At 41.6% G+C, this 23,536-nt stretch overlaps 5 protein-coding genes across 5 annotated transcripts; 2 read left to right on the top strand and 3 right to left on the bottom strand.

Annotated features, from left to right (window-relative positions):
* Positions 5,954 to 6,650, bottom strand: LOC109851094 (mannose-specific lectin-like). Its single transcript, XM_020421198.1, has one exon. The coding sequence runs from the start codon at positions 6,616 to 6,618 to the stop codon at positions 6,166 to 6,168; it is 453 nt and encodes a 150-aa protein (XP_020276787.1). The 5' UTR covers positions 6,619 to 6,650; the 3' UTR covers positions 5,954 to 6,165.
* LOC109851093 (mannose-specific lectin-like) lies at positions 6,624 to 7,228 on the bottom strand. The gene has a single exon (XM_020421197.1). It carries the CDS (start codon positions 7,140 to 7,142, stop codon positions 6,624 to 6,626), a length of 519 nt encoding a protein of 172 aa, XP_020276786.1. The 5' UTR covers positions 7,143 to 7,228.
* LOC109850022 lies at positions 12,156 to 12,787 on the bottom strand. The gene is made up of 2 exons (XM_020419918.1): positions 12,654 to 12,787; positions 12,156 to 12,513 (listed from the first exon to the last, which is right to left on the bottom strand). The coding sequence occupies exons 1-2, from the start codon at positions 12,785 to 12,787 to the stop codon at positions 12,156 to 12,158; spliced, it is 492 nt and encodes a 163-aa protein (XP_020275507.1).
* Positions 14,088 to 14,637, top strand: LOC109850770 (mannose-specific lectin-like). Its single transcript, XM_020420840.1, has one exon. The coding sequence runs from the start codon at positions 14,119 to 14,121 to the stop codon at positions 14,635 to 14,637; it is 519 nt and encodes a 172-aa protein (XP_020276429.1). The 5' UTR covers positions 14,088 to 14,118.
* Positions 14,611 to 15,287, top strand: LOC109850771 (mannose-specific lectin-like). Its single transcript, XM_020420841.1, has one exon. It carries the CDS (start codon positions 14,643 to 14,645, stop codon positions 15,096 to 15,098), a length of 456 nt encoding a protein of 151 aa, XP_020276430.1. The 5' UTR covers positions 14,611 to 14,642; the 3' UTR covers positions 15,099 to 15,287.

The raw sequence follows: 23,536 nt of genomic DNA, 5'->3' as shown, positions 1-23,536 counted from the left end.
TAGCGGCTTCAACTCCCTTCCTACTGCAGTAGAGGAGCTCCAGCCAATCTCTCTTTCCTAGGCTAAGAAATGAACTGGCTCTGATACCAAAAATGTATATGTTGGCTTCTTCAAATGGACTGCTGCCAAAGAGAGCTACAAGCTGAAAATAGAGCAAAGAGAAAAGAAGAACAGGGTTGGGAAGATAAAAGATTTTAATTTTACTCAATGCAAATCACCGAAGTACAGCCTAGCATATGTTGGCTTTTGTAATAGGATCGGCCTAAGTATCAAACCTGTTCACAAATACCCGAACCTGGGAGCTTTCCTCTGGGACCGAACAGCAGCAAACAGAGAGCTCAGGCTCTGTTTTGATTTGATGAACACAGAACCTGTAGACAGAGAGAGGAAAGAACGAACAGAGGAACAAAAACACGTTCTGCAGGAAACCGAAATTGAAGAGCATGGACTGCAGGAAAACAAAACAGAACCTGCAGAGTATTAGCCGGAAAAACAGAGAGAGAAGAAGAGAATTTTCGGTGGAGAATTTCCCTATTTTTTCTTACTTTATTCATGAAGAGTATTTACATATATATAGATAAGATTACAACTTGAATTCTTATCCAATAACTAGAGAACTATCTACTAACTAGTATTCTATTCTAACTAGAATTCTACTAACTTGAACTCAACTAACAATCCGGACTGATTAACAACTCACAGCATACATACGCATTACACCGTTGACCATAACCCAGATAGAGGCTTCACCATACCGGCTTGGGCTCACTCCCAATCACCTCGCTGATTAAACTCCTCAACCACAAGCCTTGGCATGCTGCTGCAGTTGCCGCCATAAATTCTGCCTCGCAGGATGATAATGCCACCGTCTTCTGCTTCTGTGATGTCCAAGTGACCAAGCTGTCACCTAGATAAAATGCCATGCCGCCTGTGCTGCGCCTATCATCAACATCTCCTGCAAGGTCACTGTCAGTGAATCCCACCAACTCTTCATTGCCTCGACCTTGTTTGTACACCAATCCGTAGGACATAGTACCCTTCACGTACCTCAAAATATGCTTGACAACCTGTCTATGCAAAACTGTAGGGTGCTCCATGTACCTACTCACAATCCCCACGGCATATGTGATATCGGGTCGGGTGTGAGTTAGATACCTCAAAGATCCGATAATCCGTCTATACTCAAGCTTTAGCTTTGTTTCCATAGGATATTGCGTCGGGTTGCAATCCATCATGCCGAACTGACCCAAAACCTTCTCCGCATAGGCCGCCTGCCTTAGTGCAATACAATCATCTCGCTGATCCACCTCGATGCCAAGATAATAGGAAAGTAAACCAAGGTCACTCATCTCGAACTCCTTCATCATTTGTTGCTTGAACAACTTTATCTCATCCGCCCTCCATCATTTGTTGCTTGAAAAACTTTATCTCATCCGCCCTCGAGCCCGTAACGATCAAGTCATCTACGTACACGCCAACAATGAGTGTATCCCCTCTGTTACTCCTTGTGTATACCGCCTGCTCCTGAGTGCATCTTGCAAATCCGATGCCCTTCATGCACTTGTCGAGGCGCGTGTTCCATGCCCGAGGTGCTTGGCGTAGACCGTAGAGTGCCTTTGAAAGCTTGTAGACCTTGTGCTCTTGATTCTTCACAACGAACCCTTCAGGTTGAACCACATAAACTTCTTCCTGGAGATCACCATTTAGGAATGCCCGAGGTGCTTGGCGTAGACCGTAGAGTGCCTTTGAAAGCTTGTAGACCTTGTGCTCCTGATTCTTCACAACGAACCCTTCAGGTTGAACCACATAAACTTCTTCCTGGAGATCACCATTTAGAAATGCCGACTTCACATCCAGATGGTGCACCTCCCACCCATTCTGTGCTGATATGGCGAGGATTATTCTGATGGTATCAAGCCTCGCCACAGGTGCAAACACCTCATCGAAGTCCACGCCTTGCTGCTGGACGTACCCTTTTGCTACAAGTCTTGCTTTGTGCTTGAGAATGTTGCCTTCATTGTCCTTCTTCAGCTTGTACACCCATTTGAGACCAATGGGTTTAGAACCTCGCGGTAGCTCCGTGAGTATCCAAGTCTTGTTCTTCTCGATGGCCTCCATTTCCTTCTCCATAGCTGTCCGCCATTCTTGATCTGATGCAGCCTCGAGATAGTTCGCAGGTTCTTCAGAGATCAGGAACAACTCCTCTGCAGGGAGATCAATCACCTCCGTCTCCGCATAGATGTCCGCAAGAAGAAGTATACGAAGAAGTGGGGAGCAGTGAGGCGTACGGAGTCCATCACTGCAGCTTCAATGGACGTACCGAACGCGTCCAAGACAGGGAGGGTTCGCGGCTGGCGTCTGCAGCAGGCTTGGCTGGACTGCAGGAATTTTGGCTGGTCTCCGTACCTGCTGCTACCTGCGGGTGTATGCGGATGGTTGTGGCAGCAAGGTGGCTTGCCCGCTTGGTGTGCCGGTCTGTCGCAGTTCTATCTCCGGTCTCAGCCGCCTCGCTCTGCGTACTATGCTGCGTTCCTACAGCGGGTGCCTTGTTTCGGCCAAGCAGTCGTTGTCCAGTGAACTGCTGCATGCAGTTCTCGGTCCTATGTTGCCTGTTTCAAATTGTCGTTATCTGTGTGAGTATACGTCCGGGCTATGTGTTTGTGACGGTTGCACTGCAGTTTCCCCTTCCGCTGCTTTGCAACAAACCATCCCAGCTGCGGTGGATCCCTTTCGACTCCATCGACGCTTCCCTTCCACTCTTTTCCTTCCTCAAACGCGCAACATCCCTGCTGACAGTATCTTAGTTATGTTGAGGCGTCGTGATAGCGTATAGCCGCTTTGCTTCCTTCCTCTACCCCTGATAGTAGCACCATTGGCATGCTCTTCCGATCGTGTCGAGTTTCTTTGGTGATGTTAAGGACCTGCAATCTTCACATGCGCATACATCCAAAAAACTCTCGTTAAGTGTTTCTTGAGGTGGGCGTTTCCCTTTACCAAACCAAGCTTCGTAGGGGTGGTTGGTTCGTGCCAACGCCTGTGGTGGGTAGTCGGTGAGGATGTCGACCACCCCGCAAGCGTGCACTAACCGCTTCGCCCCCACATGGATTCCAGGCATATGCATGCCTCTTAAGTAGGCTCCTCGCCATGTGCCATCGCCCGTGCGATTACGGCCTCTCCACTACACCGTTTTGCTGCGGCCGGTGTACAGTGCCAGTGAGATGACGTGTGATGCACGCTAGTCTTTCACACAGTGTTATGCTGCAACCTCTCTTCACAAGCAATTCGCACCACAGATCCGTTCCTCAATGTTCTTCCACCTTGTGGTCCATGCATCTCAACTCTGATTTTGAACTTACTTGTATATGTTTCACAATGCTTGACTCTGTGCCTGTGTCAACATGTATAGGCCCACATCGCATCCGGCTGAAATCAATTCAACAATAAGAAGTAGCTGTACCCGCAAGGTGTGGATGGGTAGATAGAGACCACATAGGTCAGCATGTAGTAATTCTCAGCGGACCTCATAGAGCTTGAAGTTTGCTTTGCGGAATGGGGCGAACGGCAGTCTTGCCCTTGCCTTTTGCGACAAGGCATCCTTCGCATAGTGATTCAGGGGTGCAGATCTTCGCTCAATCGGAAGCCATCCTCTATATTCAGTCATCATCTTGGGGACGAAGAACATTTGGACATGCCAAGGCCGAGCCCTATGCCATTAACCAAGGCTGCGGTATCGTTAACTGTTCGCCATCAAAGCACGCCGGCTTGCTAGTCTTTTAACTCCTATCCTGTACAATCGCGTTACGTCGAACCGTGTCACCCTCATCAAGAGAGCCACCGCTTCCTATCAAACACCCCTCAGGAACTCGTCAGCATAACCAACCTTACTCCCATCTGTCCAGTCATCTGCACCGAAGCAATTAATGTTAGATTTGCAAACTTGGAATATAACTATACCTCAGGTAGTAGCCTTTGATCCGCGCGTTGTGCACTGAAAAGAGGCATAGAGCCTTCCCCTTGCATCTCTACGGCGGACTCCATCTCCACCAAACTGCACGGTTCGTTTGATGTTCTCGTGAGCTCCTTGAACTTGTCTCTCGGTGGCATGTCATGTATTGCTAGCGTCCGTTGTCAAAGGGTACAAGTGTGTTGTCAACATTGTGCCTCCCCGCCTGTTAAGGTAAATCCGGCATTCACTTCTCCTCATTAAGTAAATAACACTTGCACGATCCTCTAACATAGCCATCAATCAATGTTTGGCTCCTCGTTCTATATGCGCGGTGAGATGAGCCTTCCTGTTCATGTTTGGACGCGTGCTTGTGAACTCGACTGAAGTGCCTGTATACTCCGCAATTGAAGCATTTAAATGTTGGACTTGTCTCGTACCCGCTTGTGCTACTCTCCCCTCCTGGCGAGCTGCACCTCCGATTGCGCCGAAAACCACCTCCTGGACGTCCTCCTCTGCCGCCGAAGCCGCCTCGGCCTGCCTGGCCGCCGTGCTCCCCTCCGCGGCCTGCTTGGGCAGCGTGGTGCTGCTGCCCGCTGCCGTGGTGCTGCTGTCCGCCTCGGCCTCTTTGGCCACGGCCACGCCCACGACCGGCCCCGCGACCTCGTCCTCGACCGCTGCCATCATTGGTTGTAGGTGTTGAGAGGAAGCCTCCGCCGTTCTTCTTGCTCCTTGCTTGCCACTCCGCATGCGTCAACAATAGGTGATCGTCGACGTTGTTTCGAAAAACACGTGCCCTCTCCTCGTGGGCTTTGAGGCGCCCGATCGCCTCCTCGAGTGTCATGTCGTCGATGTCCCCGAACTGTTCAATCGTGGAGACGATGGTAAGGAATCTCTCCGGTACCGCCCGAAGTAGCTTTCTGACGACGTAGTTCTCCTCCATCTCGCCGCCTAAAGCCCGGATCTTGTTGACGGTAATCAAGTTGTAACCGAGATCAAAGGAATCAAAGTCACATTTTCTTTATTCTCTTCTTTACAATTTTCTCTACATACACGGATCTTGTTGACGACTCCTGTCAACTTCGTCGAAAAATCGTCGACGTTGTCATTCTCCTTCATCCGGAGAAGTTCGAACTCGGACTTCAAGGTCTGCACCTTCGCGTTCCTCACACGATCCGCTCCTAGGTGCATTGTTTTCAGCGTCTCCCATGCCTCTTTAGCCGTTTGCTTCTCTGCGATCACCATCAAAGTCTCTTCAGGAATCCCCTGGTAGATGGCCGCCAACGCCATCTGATCCTTCCTGTGTTCCACGGACGCGCCTGCCGCGGGTTCAATGGCATCCCACACGTCTTGAGCCTTCATGTAAACTTTCATCTTGATTGCCCACGAAGCATAGTTGTCCCTTGATAACGTCGGGTATTGAAGAGTGAGCGAACCCACCTTGGTCGTCATCTTCTCCGAACTCGTCATCTCTTCAGATCTTGGTTGGTACTTAGGCATACACCGCTCTGATACCACTTGTTGGCTTTTGTAATAAGATCGGCCTAAGTATCAAACCTGTTCACAAATACCCGAACCTGGGAGCTTTCCTCTGGGACCGAACAGCAGCAAACAGAGAGCTCAGGCTCTGTTTTGATTTGATGAACACAGGACCTGTAGACAGAGAGAGGAAAGAACGAACAGAGGAACAAAAACACGTTCTGCAGGAAACCGAAATTGAAGAGCATGGACTGCAGGAAAACAAAACAGAACCTGCAGAGTATTAGCCGGAAAAACAGAGAGAGAAGAGAATTTTCGGTGGAGAATTTCCCTATTTTTTCTTACTTTATTCATGAAGAGTATTTACATATATATAGATAAGATTACAACTTGAATTCTTATCCAATAACTAGAGAAATATCTACTAACTAGTATTCTATTCTAACTAGAATTCTACTAACTTGAACTCAACTAACAATCCGGACTGATTAACAACTCACAGCATACATACGCATTACACCGTTGACCATAACCCAGATAGAGGCTTCACCATGAACTAGATAGTAGTGAAAACCACGACCCACTGAGCTAATTATGACTGAAACTAAGCAAACATTGAGAATAAATAGGACACAAGTACATCACATAGTCAACTAAGAGAGGACACAGCTAACAAACACCGCTATAGTTTTCGCATCAACATTCAACAAAGCCAAAAAGCCACGCGCTCGGGTGGTCATTAATTACTCTTCTGTCGCCACGGCAATCTTCTTCTCCCCGTAGCTCTCAGCGACCGCTGCCGCAACGCCGTCATTCGTTGTGCTGCTCCAAAGGGACGGACCGTAGACGGCGAGCTTCCCTTCGGGTCGGATCGTGAGCACGTAGTCCGAGTTGGGAGGGCCCGTGACCCCGCTGCCCCACAAAGGAACTCCGCCGAGGTACTTGACCCTAAGCTCTCCGTTGGCTTCGAGATTCACAAAGCAGTCGAACATGAGGTCTTTAGAGTCGGTGAACCACAGTACCTCGCCGCTACTGTCGGCGGTTGACAAGGTGAGGTTGCAGTTGTCTTGCAGAACAAGCTTGTAGTCCCTGTTCTCGATTATCGTCCCGATCGGCGCGTTGTCATCCGTCCAGAAAGTCGAGTCGATGATCGCCGGTCGCGCTACAGCTGATGATTTCGTGGTGCCGGTGGACATCGTGATTAATGAGGAAGCTGCAGGCGTAGCAGACTAGCAGTCGAGCCAGATGGTGATGACCAGAGGGTTGGGCCGTAGACATGAACGCTGCCGTCGTAGTTGAGGACGAGAGCATAGACTCCCTCCGTCCCCTTTTGGTTTGTTCTCCAGATTTCGGTCGCTCTCCACCATTTGAACGGAAGAACTTGACCGTATAGGACGAGCTGGCCATCGGATTGCAGGGTGAGGTAACAATTCTGGCCCCGGCCCCAGGTGCCCGTGGCCCAAATTGGTCGGTCTTTGTTGTAGGCTACGAGGTTGCAGTCATCTTGCATGACGAGGTGATAGTCTCGGTAGGTCAGGCGCTGGCCGGTGGGGAGCTTGCCTCCTCCTACGTCGGAGAAGAGAACGTTGGAGTCAGGAGTATCATAATAATTATATTTGGATGATGAGTAGCGTTGACGGTCGGCGAGGTCGGAGCGAGCGGCGGCAAAGAGCGTGGTTGCGGAAGCTAGTAGCACCAGAATCAAACCGACGGCCTTCATTTTCGTTCTCCGATCCGATGGATAAAATCCTATGCTTATAATTTGGTTGCTCGATCTGCCCAAGTGTTCATCAACTACAGGCAAACCACTTCGAATCCTTAATCCTTTGTAAAGATAAATTAATAAATGTGCAAAAAATAACCTAGCCCGTGCATCACACGGTGTAATACTAGCAACTTACAAAGAACTAGTATCATTAATCTGACTTAACCAAAATCTCTATTTTTAATAGTTTAATTTGATATAGATTGGGAACAACTAATATCAAAATTATTTTATTTTATTTTACTTAGTTTTTAATGATACTTGGAAAATTTTAGAGATCATCTTATTAACTCTATTATGAAACTATAACAATTTAAAGTATAGATCATGTGCTTCCCGTGGATGGATTATTTTACGAGAAAATGTCGAACTAGAGGGAACCAATACATGTGATTTTTTCCCCCACTTGTATCTGTCTGCATTAATTGCATCTTCATTTATACACGAATCACCTCAAACAAGCATGGAACACGAGATGTTCGAGATGTTCAAATCAAAGAACTTTGAACCACTTGCCATTGAAGCTTCATCCATCTATTACATAAAAAAAAGAGAAATATAAATTAAAAGTAACAAAATATATAAAAAATAAAATATTAAAATATATTGTAATTACCTCATCAATGTTGTGTTGGTGAATGGAGAAAAGGGGTGAAATTCAATAGATAGCAAGCCTCCTCTTCAATGGATAATAATATGTTAAATTTAAAGTAATTTGGTAGAAGATAAACCCGGGGGAAAAACCCGGGAATAAAATTGTGGTACATTAATCGGTGGGGAGTTAATTCATTGAAGAGGATAATTCTAATAGGGGAATAATTAATTAGTATATTAATTTATACTTTGGATGGAGGAATAATTAATGACATATGTTTTTCTTATCGGGTGCCCAAGGGTACTCGATAGAAAAACCGATAATTTATTATTACACGGGCATAACAGTAACTATTGTTATTATTATTATTATTATTATATAATAAAGACAAATCGACGAGCTATTCTCAAGTCACCAAAATGCATCACATGTACAAAAAGGTGGCACATGTCAAATTCCAGAAGCAAGTTTGAAAGTCCGAATACAAAAAGGTGCCACATGTCAAATTCCAGAAACAAGTTTGAAAGTCCGAAAAGATGGAACATATAATCTCGGACAGAAATACCCTTATTTACCATTGAAGGAATGCGTCATTAATTATAAGCCAACTCAACAATCCATCTCGCCCGTTCCCATAATCTGTTCCATTTACCCGTCCCCCGTTAAAAGGACCCTAAAAAAATTCACAATTTCTACTTTTCTAGTGGTTTTGTTCTATCTTCCAGTTTCATATACTTTTACATCCCTTATGCTTAACCCCATTTTCGCCCTACACAAATAAATAACCCGTTTCATGATCCATATATAAATGAAGATGCAATTAATGCAAAAAAATCACAGTGTTAGGATTGTGTCTTTGATTCATTGTATAACTTCATAAGAATTAGACAGGATTAGAGATCTATCATGATTAGGAGATTTGGTCTCTGTTGAGAATAAACAATCTGATTTTATTAAACAAGCTTAGGCTTATTAATAGCCTTTTACAATCTTAACAGAAAGAGAAAAACTAGCTCACGTTCTCAACTACTCAACGTGAACAATGCAACTAGGAAAATCAGGAAACACTAAGCAACTACCCTAAAGACTAGGACTTATCTAACACTTATTCAAAGCAGAACACAAATTTAACAAACTCCCTAAACTTTCTCTTCATTCCCTCCCTTAAACTAGTTACAAGCTACAACTGGTTTAATTCAGGAATCTGACGAACTCCCATCTGACTTCGAAACTTCTGAAATGCATCCATTGTGAGAGGCTTTGTCATTACATCTGCTACCTGGTTATCTGTTCCACAGTAATCCAATTCAAGTACTCCTTCTTTTGTGAGATCACGAAGAAAATGGAAACGCACATCAATGTGCTTGCTTCGACCATGTAACACAGGATTTTTTGACAACTTAATTGTGGAACTGTTATCACAAAGAATTGTAGTACACTTACTTTCTTCCAAACTCAGCTTATTAAGTATCCTCTTCATCCAAACAGCTTGAGTAGCACATGCAGCTGCAGCCACAAACTCTGCTTCTGTGGTTGAAAGTGTAACTATAGGCTGCTTTCTTGAAGACCAGGCAACAGCTCCAGAACCCAACATAAAAACATAGCCTGATGTACTTTTCCTGTCATCTATGTCTCCTGCATAATCACTATCTGTATATCCAATCAGACCTTCACACCCTCCCTTTTTGTAGAAAACTCCAAGTCCAGTAGTTCCTTTCAAGTACTTCAAGATCCTTTTGGCAGCCATTAAATGCAACTCCGTTGGCTTGGCCATGTACCTGCTAATCAAGCTAACTGCAAACATCAAATCTGGTCTTGTAGTTGTTAAGTACATGAGGCATCCCACCATCTGCTTAAACAAAGTCTCATCAACACGAACTCCATTCTTATCTTTGAAAAGCTTACAACCTGGAACAATGGGATTATGAACTGAGTTGCTGTTCTCCATCCTAAATCTCTTCAATACCTCCAAAGCATACTTCCTCTGACAAATATAAATTCCATCCGATCCCTGCAGAACTTCTATGCCAAGAAAGTATCTCATTCTCCCTAAATCAGTCATATCAAATTCCCTCAACATGGACTTCTTAAACTCAACAAACATCAATTCATCATTGCCAGTAAATATTAAATCATCAACATATAAACTGACAATGAGAATCTTACCTTCCTTGTTTGTTTTGATGAACAAAGTATGCTCATTGTAACACTTCTCGAACCCTTCACTTATGAAATGTGCTTCAATATGACTGAACCAGGCTCGTGGAGCTTGTTTCAGTCCATATAGGGCTTTCTTCAATCTGTAAACTTTCAGCAAATTGTCTTTCTTCTCATATCCTCTAGGTTGATCAACATATACTTCTTCACTTAACTCACCATGTAGAAAGGCAGATTTGACATCAAGCTGAAAAACAGTCCATCCCCTTTGTGCAGCAAGTGCTAGAACCATTCTTACTGTATCCATTCTTGCAACAGGTGCAAACACTTCACAGTAATTAATTCCTTGTTGTTGCGCATAGCCCTTTGTCACCAACCGAGCCTTGTACTTATCTAACTCTCCATTCTCCTTCAGTTTTGTCTTATAGACCCATTTAACATCAATTCTCTTTGCTCCCGCTGGTAAATCAGTTAATATCCAAGTATCATTTCTCTCTATAGCTTCTATCTCAAAATCCATGGCTGTTCTCCACTTTGCACTCTTCACAGCATCTTCAAAACAGATTGGATCACCTTCAGCAAACATGACAAAATGAGACACATTTTCTTCTTCTTCTTCTTCAGAGAGACCTTCTCCACTTACATAATCTCTCATCCACCCAGGAGGCCTTCTGTTTCTTCCTTCACTCTCACCGTCTTGATGACTGCCAGTAGGTTCAGTAACTTCTTCTTCTTCAATACTTACTACTTCTTCATTCTCTACATTCATAGCCTTGTCATCTTCTTTATCATCCCATTCCAAATCAACCATCATGTGCTCTGTATAACTCCTATCCCAACTCCAAGACTTATCTTCCTCAAATACCATATCTCTGCTAACTACAATCTTCTTTGCAATAGGATCATAGAGTCTATATGCCTTAGATTGTTCACTTACTCCCAATAGCACACAGGCGACACTCTTGTCATCTAGTTTTTTTCTTTTCACATCAGGAACATGCACATGTGCCACACATCCAAACACTCTAAAGTATTCAACCGAGGGTCTGATTCCACTCCAGGCTTCCTCAGGTGTTTGATTCTTCATCACCAATGTAGGGCTCCGATTCAGAACATGTATTGTCCAATTCACCGCTTCCGGCCAGAAAGTCTTTGGTATCCTTCTTTCCGAAAGTATGCATCGAACCATATTCATCACAGTTCGATTTTTCCTTTCCGCTACTCCATTTTGCTGTGGAGTATACGCTGTAGTCAGCTGTCTCTTGATGCCATGCTCTATGCAAAACTCATTGAATTCAAGTGAAGTGAACTCTCCTCCTCGATCTGTTCTCAAGCCTTTAATATATGTTCCTACTTCTTTCTCAACACTACTTTTAAAATGTTTGAACATGCTTAATGCTTCAGATTTCTCTACTAAAAAATAAGTCCATGCTTTTCTAGTAAAGTCATCAATAAAGCATATAATGTACCTCTTCTTGCTATTAGAGATGGGAGAGATTGGTCCGCAGAGATCTACATGAACAAGTTGAAGCTTTTCTGTGGCCCTCCAATTTCTCTTCTTTAGAATTGGATCTCTATGTTGCTTCCCAATCATGCAGCTTGTACACACTGCTGTAGGAGTCTTGAACTGAGGTAACCCATGCACCATCTTTTTGAACTGGAGAGTCCTCAATCCCTTGTAGCTCAAATGTCCATACCGAGAATTCCATAAATGCGCCATATCTTCTGTAGAGGTATAGAAGCAAGCTGGTTTCTGTGATAGTGGTTGTGCTTGCAACACAAACATCCGATTTCCTGACATCTCCACCTGCATTATGAGCCCTTTCTCTGGATGATAAACCTTGAGTATTCCATGTTGGATGAGAATTGTCAATCCTTTTTCTTGTAATTGACCAATACTCAACAGATTATTCTTTAGTTCAGGCACAAAAAATACTTCACTAACAACATGTGTAATTCCACTTACTTTCAATCTCACGTTGCCTCTTCCCAACACATTCATCTTTGTGTTGTTTCCCAACTTCACTATCTGCCTAAAGCCCTCATCCAGGTCAGTAAACAAGCTCTTATCACCACACATGTGATTGCTACATCCAGAATCTAAGAACCAAACATCCCCTTTTTTACCACCATTCACCTCCATGTATGACATCAGCAGCATCTCTTCTTTTTCATCCATCTTTGCATAGTTTGCATTTTCCTCCCAAGTTGGACACTCATATTGAAAGTGTCCAAGTTGATGGCATTTTGTAGCACTCCACTGTGGCTTTGTTGAAGGTTTGGCGACCCCTACCTCTGCCTCTGCCTCTTCTAAACACACCTCTCCCACGTCCTCTTTCACCGTGTTTCTCTTCATGAGTCACCTTGAGAGCTTGTTCATCTCCATTGCTCCTTTTGAACTTCTGCTCATGAACTAATAGAGAACTCTGCAATTCATCCACTGAAAGACGATCAGTGTCTTTCGATTCTTCTATTGAACAAACAACATAGATGTACTTCTCTGTAAGAGTTCGTAGAATCTTTTCAACGATCTTTGAATCCGGCATATCCTCTCCATAGTTTCTCATATTGTTTAAGAGTTCGTAGAATCTTTTCAACGATCTTTGAATCCGGCATATCCTCTCCATAGTTTCTCATATTGTTTGCGATCAGCATCACTCTCCCAAAGTATCTTTGAATCCGGCATATCCTCTCCATAGTTTCTCATATTGTTTGCGATCAGCATCACTCTCCCAAAGTACTCCGTGATTGATTCTCTAACTTTCATCTCAAGGATTTCAAATTCTCTACGAAGAACATTGAGGTGAGCACGCTGAACCCTTTGAGTTCCTTGAAATTTAGTCTTCATGGAGTCCCACAACTGCTTAGATGTTGCCTTTTGAGTGATAGTCTTCAAGATTGTTTTATCAATCGATTGAAATAGGTAGTTCTTGACCTTCAAATCCTTTAGCTTCATCTTCTCCAGAGTTTTGCTCTGTGAAGCCGTCAAAGTTTCTGTACCGCTCAGCTCTGTGTAACCTGGTTCGATAACACTCCAATACTCCTTTGATCACAGGAGATTTTCCATGAGCATACTCCAATGATCATAATCTCCATCGAACTTAGGAATACTCAACAAGTTTTGCCCTTCTGTTGCCATCTCTCAAACACTTTTCTCACAGTGTTTCTCTCAAACTTGTTAGGATACTGTAGTTCCTAAACTTTCACTACCAGACCTCTCCGCTGGCTCTGATACCAGAATGTTGAGAATAAACACTCTGATTTTATTAAACAAGCTTAGGCTTATTAATAGCCTTTTACAATCTTAACAGGAAGAGAAAAACTAGCTCACGTTCTCAACTACTCAACGTGAACAATGCAACTAGGAAAATCAGGAAACACTAAGCAACTACCCTAAAGACTAGGACTTATCTAAGACTTATTCAAAGCAGAACACAAATTTAACAAACTCCCTAAACTTTCTCTTTAGTCTCATCATGATTTGGAGTTTAAATTCTATTCTAATTAGGAAGTGAGGCTAGAGATAATGTTTTGGTTTCTCTATATATATATTCTTCTATTGCTAAAGAAAAACCCAAGGAGAGGAGAGATAACCAATATGCTTGTAATCTAGGGTTAGCAGAGGACGTAGCCTGATTCAAGAATATTGTACGAGAGTCGAGGGTTTTGTAGTCTTTATTTGTGCAAAAGATTACAGCATTAGGAGAGGGTTTCACAGTCTTTGTCCCTTCAAAAGATTGTAATGAGTGAGTTTTGGAGAGAATGTGAGAGTTGATCATGTATGTGAGGTTGAAAGATTGAGAGACGAGAGTTGAGTGGATACTCTTGTAGTTCTCCCTGATACATAGTAGAATTCTCGTATTGTTGCCCCGTGGACGTAGGTCGAAGTTGGTCGACCGAACCACGTAAATCTTGGTGTTTCTTTCTTCTTGATTGTAATTGTTTTATATATTGTTAATTATGGGTTGGTTTCTGAGTTTTGAAGATCGTAGTTCGCGGGGACTAAAATTGCCCAACAGTAAGGCACATATTATTTTATTTATGATAATAATCCATCCACGGGAGGCACGTGGTCTATATTTTAATTTGCTCTAAAACTTCCAAGTATTCTAAGGAACCAGATTAGTTAAACATATATATACATACTTAGGATTTTATCCATCAGATCGGAGAACAAAAATGAAGACCTACTGTTTGATTCTGCTGCTACTAGCTGCCGCAACCCGGCTCTTTGCCGCCGCTCGCTCCGACCTCGCCGATCGTCAACGCTACTCATCATCAAAATATAATTATTATGATACTCCTGACTCCAACGTTCTCTTCTCCGACGTAGGAGGAGGCAAGCTAGCCACCGGGCAGCGCCTGACCTACCGAGACTATCATCTCGTCATGCAAAGTGACTGCAACCTCGTAGCCTACAACAAAGACCGACCAATTTGGAACACGGGCACCTGGGGCCGGGGCCAGAATTGTTACCTCATCCTGCAATCCGATGGCCAGCTCGTCCTCTACGGTCAAGTTCTTCCGTTCAAATGGTGGATAGCGACCGAAATCTGGAGAACAAACCAAAAGGGGACGGAGGGAGTCTATGCTCTCGTCCTCAACTACGACGGCAGCGTTCATGTCTACGGCCCAACCCTCTGGTCATCACCATCTGGCTCGACTGCTAGTCTGCTACGCCTGCAGCTTCCTCATTAATCACGATGTCCACCGGCACCACGAAATCATCAGCTGTAGCGCGACCGGCGATCATCGACTCGACTTTCTGGACGGATGACAACGCGCCGATCGGGACGATAATCGAGAACAGGGACTACAAGCTTGTTCTGCAAGACAACTGCAACCTCACCTTGTCAACCGCCGACAGTAGCGGCGAGGTACTGTGGTTCACCGACTCTAAAGACCTCATGTTCGACTGCTTTGTGAATCTCGAAGCCAACGGAGAGCTTAGGGTCAAGTACCTCGGCGGAGTTCCTTTGTGGGGCAGCGGGGTCACGGGCCCTCCCAACTCGGACTACGTGCTCACGATCCGACCCGAAGGGAAGCTCGCCGTCTACGGTCCGTCCCTTTGGAGCAGCATAACGTATGTCGACGGCGTTGCGACAGCGGTTGCTGAGAGCTACCGGGAGAAGAAGATCGCCGTGGCGACTGAAGAGTAATTAATGATCACCCGCGCACGTGGCTTAGCTTTAAATAATTTAAATAATCAAACTTATGTTATTATCTATGAATAATAAGATGCTGCTGTTGGACTTGTGTGGCGTTCAGCAGTTTTCAGCCACGTACCTGTTGCGCGTGTTACTTTACAGACTTAGTTTACCTGCTTATGATATTGGAGCTTGTAGCAAGTGCTTCCCGTTACGTTTTGTGATTGTCCCTTGGTTGAAAGCTTTAGGCTTAATTAATTGAAAGCTTTAGGCTATGTGTTTGGTTTGAGGGAATTGGAAGGAAAAAGGAAAGGAAAGAGAAAAGTCGAAAAAGAAAAAGAAAGTAAAGAATTTTTTTTTTTTTTATGTTTGGTTCGTAAGGAAATTGTACGTAGTAGAATTTGAAGGAAATGATGGTGCTTTTCCTTAAAAAAGATGTCAGGAAAATAAAATAGTTTCTATCATCTAATAATCTTTTTACGTTTACTTTTTTAAAAATGTTTCTAGTTTCCTAAAGTTAATTTTTATGATGATGATGAAGTTGTTGATGTTTGTAAAGGGAAGTCTCATTAAGAATAGTCTATACGAAATCTCTAGTGAGAGAATAGTTGTGTGAGTGTTATGATATATAAGATTGATTCTTGTTTTTTTTTTTTTTTGGTAAATGAAAACTTTTTATTCATCAACCATTGAGAACTTATGTACACCTCAAGAATACTCAGCAAATAAGTAGCTGAGAACTCAAAAACTAACTAATACAGTTTCCCTTCTCCAATAGAAAAACCTGTCAAACCCTATTAGTGGGGTTATTGAGAATGATTGTGGAGGCTTCAAACATTATGAATAGAAAAACCTGTCAAACCCTATTAGTGGGGTTATTGAGAATGATTGTGGAGGCTTCAAACATTATGACCTTAATCAAATGATCAGCAGTGCTTATCTTCTGGGTAAACAACCTTGCATTTCTTTCTCTCCAAATGCAGTAGATTGTAGCTGTTAATACCAGTCTTCTAAGCTTAACCTGTAGAGATTTCCCTCTCATGCTTGAAAACCAGTTCCAAACCTGATTCCAATTGCAAGACTTCTTCTTGAAATTCATCCAATCCATGATTGAGTTCCAAATATAGGAAGAAAAAGTACATTCGAAGAACAGATGATCTCGCGATTCAGAGATTTGACCCGTGCATAGACAACACTGGTTTGAACTGATTATACCTCTTTTAAGGAGCCTATCTTGTGTGAGGAGCCTGTTTTGAATTGCTAGCCAGCTGATAAAAGAGTGTTTGGGTACATTGAGACCACCCCACACTGTTTTATACCATGGCACTGAGATAACAGTTGCTGACAGGTTCATGTACAATATCGATAGAATTGGCGTTGAATTCTTGCAGCTTGACATGATGAGGGTCTTGGTATTATCAGCACCTCCTAAGACCGCCATCACCTTGTTTCTAATTCTGAGTAATTGTTTCCACATCCATGAGTCCCCTGATCTAGCTTCCACCTGCCATATGTCTTCATGTTTGAGATAATTTTCGTGGATCCATTTAATCCAAAGAGATTCCTTGTTAGAATGAATGAACCATATGCTTCGTAAAGCTGATACTGAATTCCATAATTGAGCAGAATAAATCCCCAGGCCACCTTGTTTCATTCCTAGGCATACCTTATCCCAAGCTACAAGAGGCACTTTAGAAGAATGTTCATCTTTACCCCATAGGAATATCCTACATAATTCATCAATTTTGCGGAGAACTTTGACAGGAAGTATGCAATTTGAAGTCCAGTAGATAACCACTCCAGAAATCACACTTTTTAAAATTTGCAATCTCCCCGCATATGTCAGAGTTCTGCACTTTGTCCAGTTTTGCAGCTGCTTTGTAATCTTGTTAAACAGGGGAAGACAGTCATTGTATGATAATCTTTTCGTGATTAGAGGAACTCCCAGATACTTGATTGGCATTAATCCCTCTGTAAATCCCAGAATATTTGCAATTTCTCTTTTAACTGAGTCCTCAACACCTCCATAGAAGATTGAACATTTATCTGTATTAGCTTCCAGCCCAGACACTTCGCCAAAGGTTTTAAAGCACTGATAAAGCTTATGCACTGAATAAGTTTCTCCTTTTGCAAATAATAATAAATCATCTGCAAAAATCAGATGGGAGATCTGAAGTTTCTTGCATTTAGGGTGAAACTTAAAGTTCCTGTCTTCCTTTAATTTGGTCAAACTCCTAGACAGATAATCCATTCCCAGGATGAAGAGGTAGGGAGAGAGTGGGTCACCTTGTCTCAGCCCCCGTTCCCCCTTGAAGTAGCCATGTAGTCCTCCATTGAATGAAATAGAATACTTGGGAGTTGTAATACAGACCATAATCCAATGAATCATAACTTCAGGGAAGCCCAGACCAGTAAGAACAGATTGAAGAAAGCTCCAACTGATAGAGTCAAATGCCTTTCTAATGTCAATATTGATCATAGCTCTAGGAGATATATGTTTCCTGCTGTAGCTTTTAACAAACTCATGGGCTAGCATAGTGTTGCTAGTTATGTTCCTCCCTTGAACAAAAGCACTTTGTGCTTCATTAACTAAGCTTCCCAAAACAGATTTTATTCTATTTGCAATAATTTTTGATATGAATTTGTAAATGCAATTGCAACAAGAGATGGGTCTAAAATCTGCTGGGGTTTTAGGACATTGTACCTTTGGAATAAGAGTTAGTGAAGTTGAATTTACAGTCCCCAAAAGCTTTCCAGTCTTGAAAAAAATTTTAATGGCCAAAGTTACCTCAGCTCCGACAATTTTCCATGCTGATTTAAAGAATGAGACATTATATCCATCAGGTCCTGGTGATTTATCCTCAGACATAGAAAAAATTGCAGACTTAATTTCCTCATTTGTGACTGGATTAGATAGCATAATGATTTGTGAATCACTGAGACAAGGCCCAGCTTTGATTATATCCATATCAGCTGGAAGAGTGCTACTTGCTGTTCCCAAAAGATTCCTGTAGAATGTCACTAATTCTTCCACAATAGCATCTCCATCAGTTATCCTATCCCCCCTGCTGTTATATAGCACTACAATTCTGTTATTGTGCATATTTGATTTGGCTAAAGAATGAAAGAATCTGGAATTTCTATCCCCTTGCAAGCTCCATGCAATCCTGGCTTTTTGCTTGTAGAATGATAATTCACAGTCAAGGAGTTTGTTATAAAAGGAATAACATTCTTTTTCTTTCCTAATAAGATCACAGTTTAGAGGGTTTATTTGGAGATTTCCCTGAACCTCCTCTAAAGCAATTTTTGCTCTAAGCACTTGTTCACTTATATTGTAGAAGTGTTTCTTATTGAGATCCTTCAATGCCCCTCTGAGTAATTTCAGTTTTGTATAAACAGAGAACATAGGATAACCTTGGATGAATTGGTGCCAGATCTTTGAGACTGTTGGAATATAACTGTCATGGTTGATCCACATCTTATAAAATCTGAAGGGTTTTTTCCCTTGAAAGGTGTCTTCATACACTGAAATTATACCAGGGGAGTGATCAGAAATTCCAGGCATCATATACTCAATATGACTGGAAGTAAATTTATTGACCCAAGCATCATTTACCAAAGCCCTGTCCAGCCTGCTCCATACTCTAGTATCAGATTCTTGCTTGTTAGTCCATGTAAAAAAACATCCCTGAGTTTTGAGATGGCTTAGAGCACATACTTCTATGCAGTTACAGAAATCACCTGTGTCAGCTTCAGTAAGAGCAACTCCTCCCAATTTTTCATCAGAGCTGATCATGGCATTGAAATCACCACACAATAGCCATGGTATATTGCCAATGTTTTGGCAGATACTTGTAAGATCATACCATAGACTCTTCCTGGCCTCCAGTTGATTAAATCCATATATAGCTGAGATGACAGAATCCAGTTTTCCATCTTTTGACTTGATTGAGCAGGATATCGGTTGATCAGACATATTTATAATATGAATATCAAATATATTTGGATCCCACAGAATGATTATCCTAGCTTTTCCAGCAGGCCTGACATTAGAATCCCACATCCAGTTATTTGCTAATTTTCTGACAACTTTTGAGATAGAACAGTCTTTGATCTTTGTTTCAAGGAGAGCTATGAAGGAGATATGATATTGCTTAATATGATTTCTCACTATTTGTTGTTTGGAAGACTTATTAAGTCCTCGCACATTCCAAAAAGAAAAATTCATTGAGAGGTTCCTCCTCTATCCAAAGTAGAGGAAATATTTATATTCCTATCCCCAAAAGGTGTTCTGGGTTTGTTTCTTTGTATAAGAGTCCAATCATAGTGTGCATCTTGCTGTACATGTTTCCTGCTTCCATATACTGGAGTTAAATTTTCTTTGCTTTTATATAACTGCACTCCTTGTAAATCTTCTTCTTTTTCATTGGAAAAGCCATAAATGTTTGACCTCATTACTATCAGGGGGTTATCCAACCTCATGCCCCTTTTGCTTGCTTCCAGGATATTGTGTGCAACCTCACCCTGAGGGTTAGCATGTTTAAGCTCAGAAACTGGAATTTGCATACCAGAAACATGCACAGGAGAAGATACTGGAATTTGCATACCAGGGGCTACAAATTGAGCACCATCCTCTCTTTGTCCACCCTGATTATGTGCAGGAACAGATACATGCTCAGCACCAGAAACAATATGCTCAGGGGTTGGATTTCCAAGATCAGCAATTTTCTTAGGTATCCATTTTTGAACTGTAGCCTTCCTTCTACAAAAATTTGTTTCATGACCAATCCTCTTGCAAATATCACACCACCTTGGTTTCAGCTCATAAATCACTTTTTGAACATATTTTTTGCCATTAGGCCCTTGAATGAAGACTTCATCAGGTAGTGGAGAGGACATATGGACTTCAATTAGCACCCTTGCATATGCAAGTCTTGTTTTGTTTGCAGTGAGCTTATCGGTTGTAATAGGTGTTCCTATCATGCTGGCTATTTTGCTGATGCATTTGGCATTCCACAGGTTGAGCTTCAAACCTGGCAATTGAATCCAGACTGGGTATACACAATCTTCTTTCATTTCTAAATCTTCATCAATATTCCAAGGCTTCAAGAGGATAGGTCTAGATTCATTTCTAAATCTTCATCAATATTCCAAGGCTTCAAGAGGATAGGTCTAGATCCAAAGAACCAAGGTCCTTTTTCCAATATAGATTTCATATCCAAGGCTTCAAGAGGATAGGTCTAGATCCAAAGAACCAAGGTCCTTTTTCCAATATAGATTTCATATCTTCAACATTTTTAAATTTGAAAAGGAAAAACCCAGGTTTCAGAAGGCATACTTCAGGAGCAGCAGAATCCCCCCAGACCTTATTCACATAGGATTCCATAGCCTTAAATTTGACATTTAGTCCCATGACCTGACCAATAAGGGAAGTTTCCCACATGGTACTCCCTTCAAGCCATTCATCCTCTTCAAAAATTACTGAGTCCGTAATAACAGGTTTCACATAATTCAGATTAAAGCCACTACCAGATTTACGATTGTCAGCAAAAAGACTTAACCAGCTTTTCTTCGTCTCTTGTTCTGGTGAAGGATTCTTCTTAGGGTCATGCTGGGAATCAAGAATGTTAGCCTCTGTAGCCTTCTTAGACTCAAGAGGGGGAAAATCAAGGTTCTTTTCCCCAGAATAACCCGCATCTAAACATTCTTGAGGGTTTTTAGAAGCAGAATTTGAAATTCCAGGATTATTTCCAAAAGATTCCAATGGTACAGAGCAAGAAATCAAAGGCGTATTTAGATTCCTAGTGATTGTTGGATCTAAAGCTTTATCAGTCTTATTCAAAGAGGGATTTGGGGATGTATTCACCAAATCCAGTTCATCAGCCCAAGAAATTCGTGAAGAACTACTTCCTCCATGGCTATGATTCAAGAAATTACCTCCCAAATTCTGAACAGAATTCGCCATAAACTTCTTAGAATTGAGGATTTCCTCCATCATTATCTTCTTTTTCTCTCCTCTTGGACCTGTAGATCCCAAACTTCTTAGAATTGAGGATTTCCTCCATCATTATCTTCTTTTTCTCTCCTCTTGGACCTGTAGATCCCATGATCTCGAGCTCCAATTCTTCATCTTCTCATTATCTTCTTTTTCTCTCCTCTTGGACCTGTAGATCCCATGATCTCGAGCTCCAATTCTTCATCTTCGTCAGCCGAGATCATACCAGGATGATCATCACAAGGATTCGAAGCTTTTGATCCTAAGGAAGTGGACTTCTTAGCGGGATTCCTCTTCTTCTTTGCCATCAAGATCCAGAAAAATCAAGAAAATTCAAGAGGAAAACTAGGCGGGGGCGCAAGTTAGACAGGCGAAAATCGCTTTCTAACATGCGCCATAAGACCGCCCTCCTTCTACCGGAGCTTTGTTACTAGGGGTGGAAACCAACTAAATATTTAAGAAATAGTTTGGTATTTATTCGCGTAAATATTCGGACACACCAATTCGATAGTTAATTTAATAATAAATGAATAATTTCTATCATTCGTTACATAAACGAATAGAATTTAAACATAGGTATATTCCATTTGCTTGTTTAATGAACTATTTATTTATACAGGTCTCCTCAAAATTTCATTTTGCCAGCAGTAAATGTGGATAAATAGTTTTTTATTTGTAAATATTATATATTACTAGGCTGCATATTCATTATGTATATCATGTTTGGTTCCATTTCATGACTAGGACAAAAATATTTACAAAATATGTAACAAATACAGACCAAATAATTTATAAAGGTTGTCCAAACAGTACTATTGACAAATATTCACGAATAGTTGTCAGATATTCTAATATTATCCAAATAGCATTCGAATACTGATTTCCTATCGGTTTCGAATTTGAATAGTCGAATAGGAACCACATATAAATATGAATACTGGAATATTCAGTACAAATTCGGTTCGTTTCCGGCCTCTCCTGCGTCGTGGTACGTGATGGTGAGCTTCTTGTTCCGGCGCCATTAATTGACCTGTGAAGAATTTTCCGTAAAGTTATGTATTTATGACGTGGAGGCTGTCCAAAACGCATAGTTCCAGCATGAAGTTGGGACAAAGTGCCGAAAACGACTCCGCTGCGTCGCCTTTCTTGACTGGCTGCTCGCATTCCAAGCCTCTTGTTCTGCATGAAGTTGCACCAATGTTTCTATTTTATTGTTCTTTGTAATTAAAAAAAAATCCAATATATATGACTTTACAAAAGCCCCTCATAGATTTTTTTTTTTATTAAATTGCATAACCAATCGATCTGTCTTTTTCAAGTAAATTGTCCCAGAAAAATACTAATATTTTGTTTGAGAGAAAAAAAAAACTACATATCTTTTTGGAAAATTACAAAAATCTCTATAAGAACTGCGTTTAAAAATAATATTTACTCTATTATTCTTCAAGTTTTGATCAAAATTTCCAATGTTTTTCAAGATAACAGTCATATATTAACATATGACAGTAAATTAGTATCACATTAAATTAAGTCTATGATCATAATTTTCTATCCAAGTTAATATCCTATTTCAGAATTTAGTTAGCTTTTCTTTTGCTAATTTAGAAGAGAAGAAGAGAAATTGTCTCTCAATGATAATTTATTGATTTATGAGTACATTTATTTAAGAAGATTTAGTATGGAAATGTGATGAGGACAAGCTTCCCGTAGTTATTATTTGACTTTTGTTTTATATTTATTTCAGTTTTTAGTAGTCAATTTCGAATTTTGAATTTTAGTAGTAGATTTGAATTTTGAAATTTGAGTGAGATTTGGTAGTTATTGATTGTTAGAGATTTGATTGTGAGTGATTTAGGGAATCTTGTATTGAGTGAGATTTGGTAGTTATTGATTGTTAGAGATTTGATTGTGAGTGATTTAGGGAATCTTGTATTTCTCTACTCTATTTAATAGAGATTTGATTGTGAGTGATTTAGGGAATCTTGTATTTCTCTACTCTATTTAAGCACAATTGTAATCAGAATTATTATTGTTGAATGGAATGAAGAAAATTGTTGCTAATTGCTTGGTGTGAAACCATGGGTGTGAAACCTTAGCTACAATTCTCCCGTTCTTATTCTCCTCATACACAGTTGCCAACCCCATTCCCTTTCCTTTGTCCAATCACCGCCACCCGCACCTGCTCCTTCTCCTCTTCAAAACATTGGTATTCGCCTGGATGCTCATGACGAGACCGTCTTCATTAAACTGTCGTCTCGCAAAAGGGTTTATATCGTTATCACAACACAAGATGTGATTCATGCCTCAAAAGGCTGTTAAAGGACAAGCATTGGTAGATTTCTTAGCTGACCATTCAACACTAGATTCTTCTAAGACGGAGTGGGGGTTGGTTACTTGGAATTCACTGGAGCAATGAATTTTCTAAATTGTCATGTTCAACGAAACACCTCTGTCA

Source organism: Asparagus officinalis, chromosome 7 (genome assembly GCF_001876935.1).
Source record: "Asparagus officinalis chromosome 7, Aspof.V1, whole genome shotgun sequence".
Classification (NCBI taxonomy): Eukaryota; Viridiplantae; Streptophyta; class Magnoliopsida; order Asparagales; family Asparagaceae; genus Asparagus; species Asparagus officinalis.
This window is presented reverse-complemented; position numbering and strand designations above follow the sequence as displayed.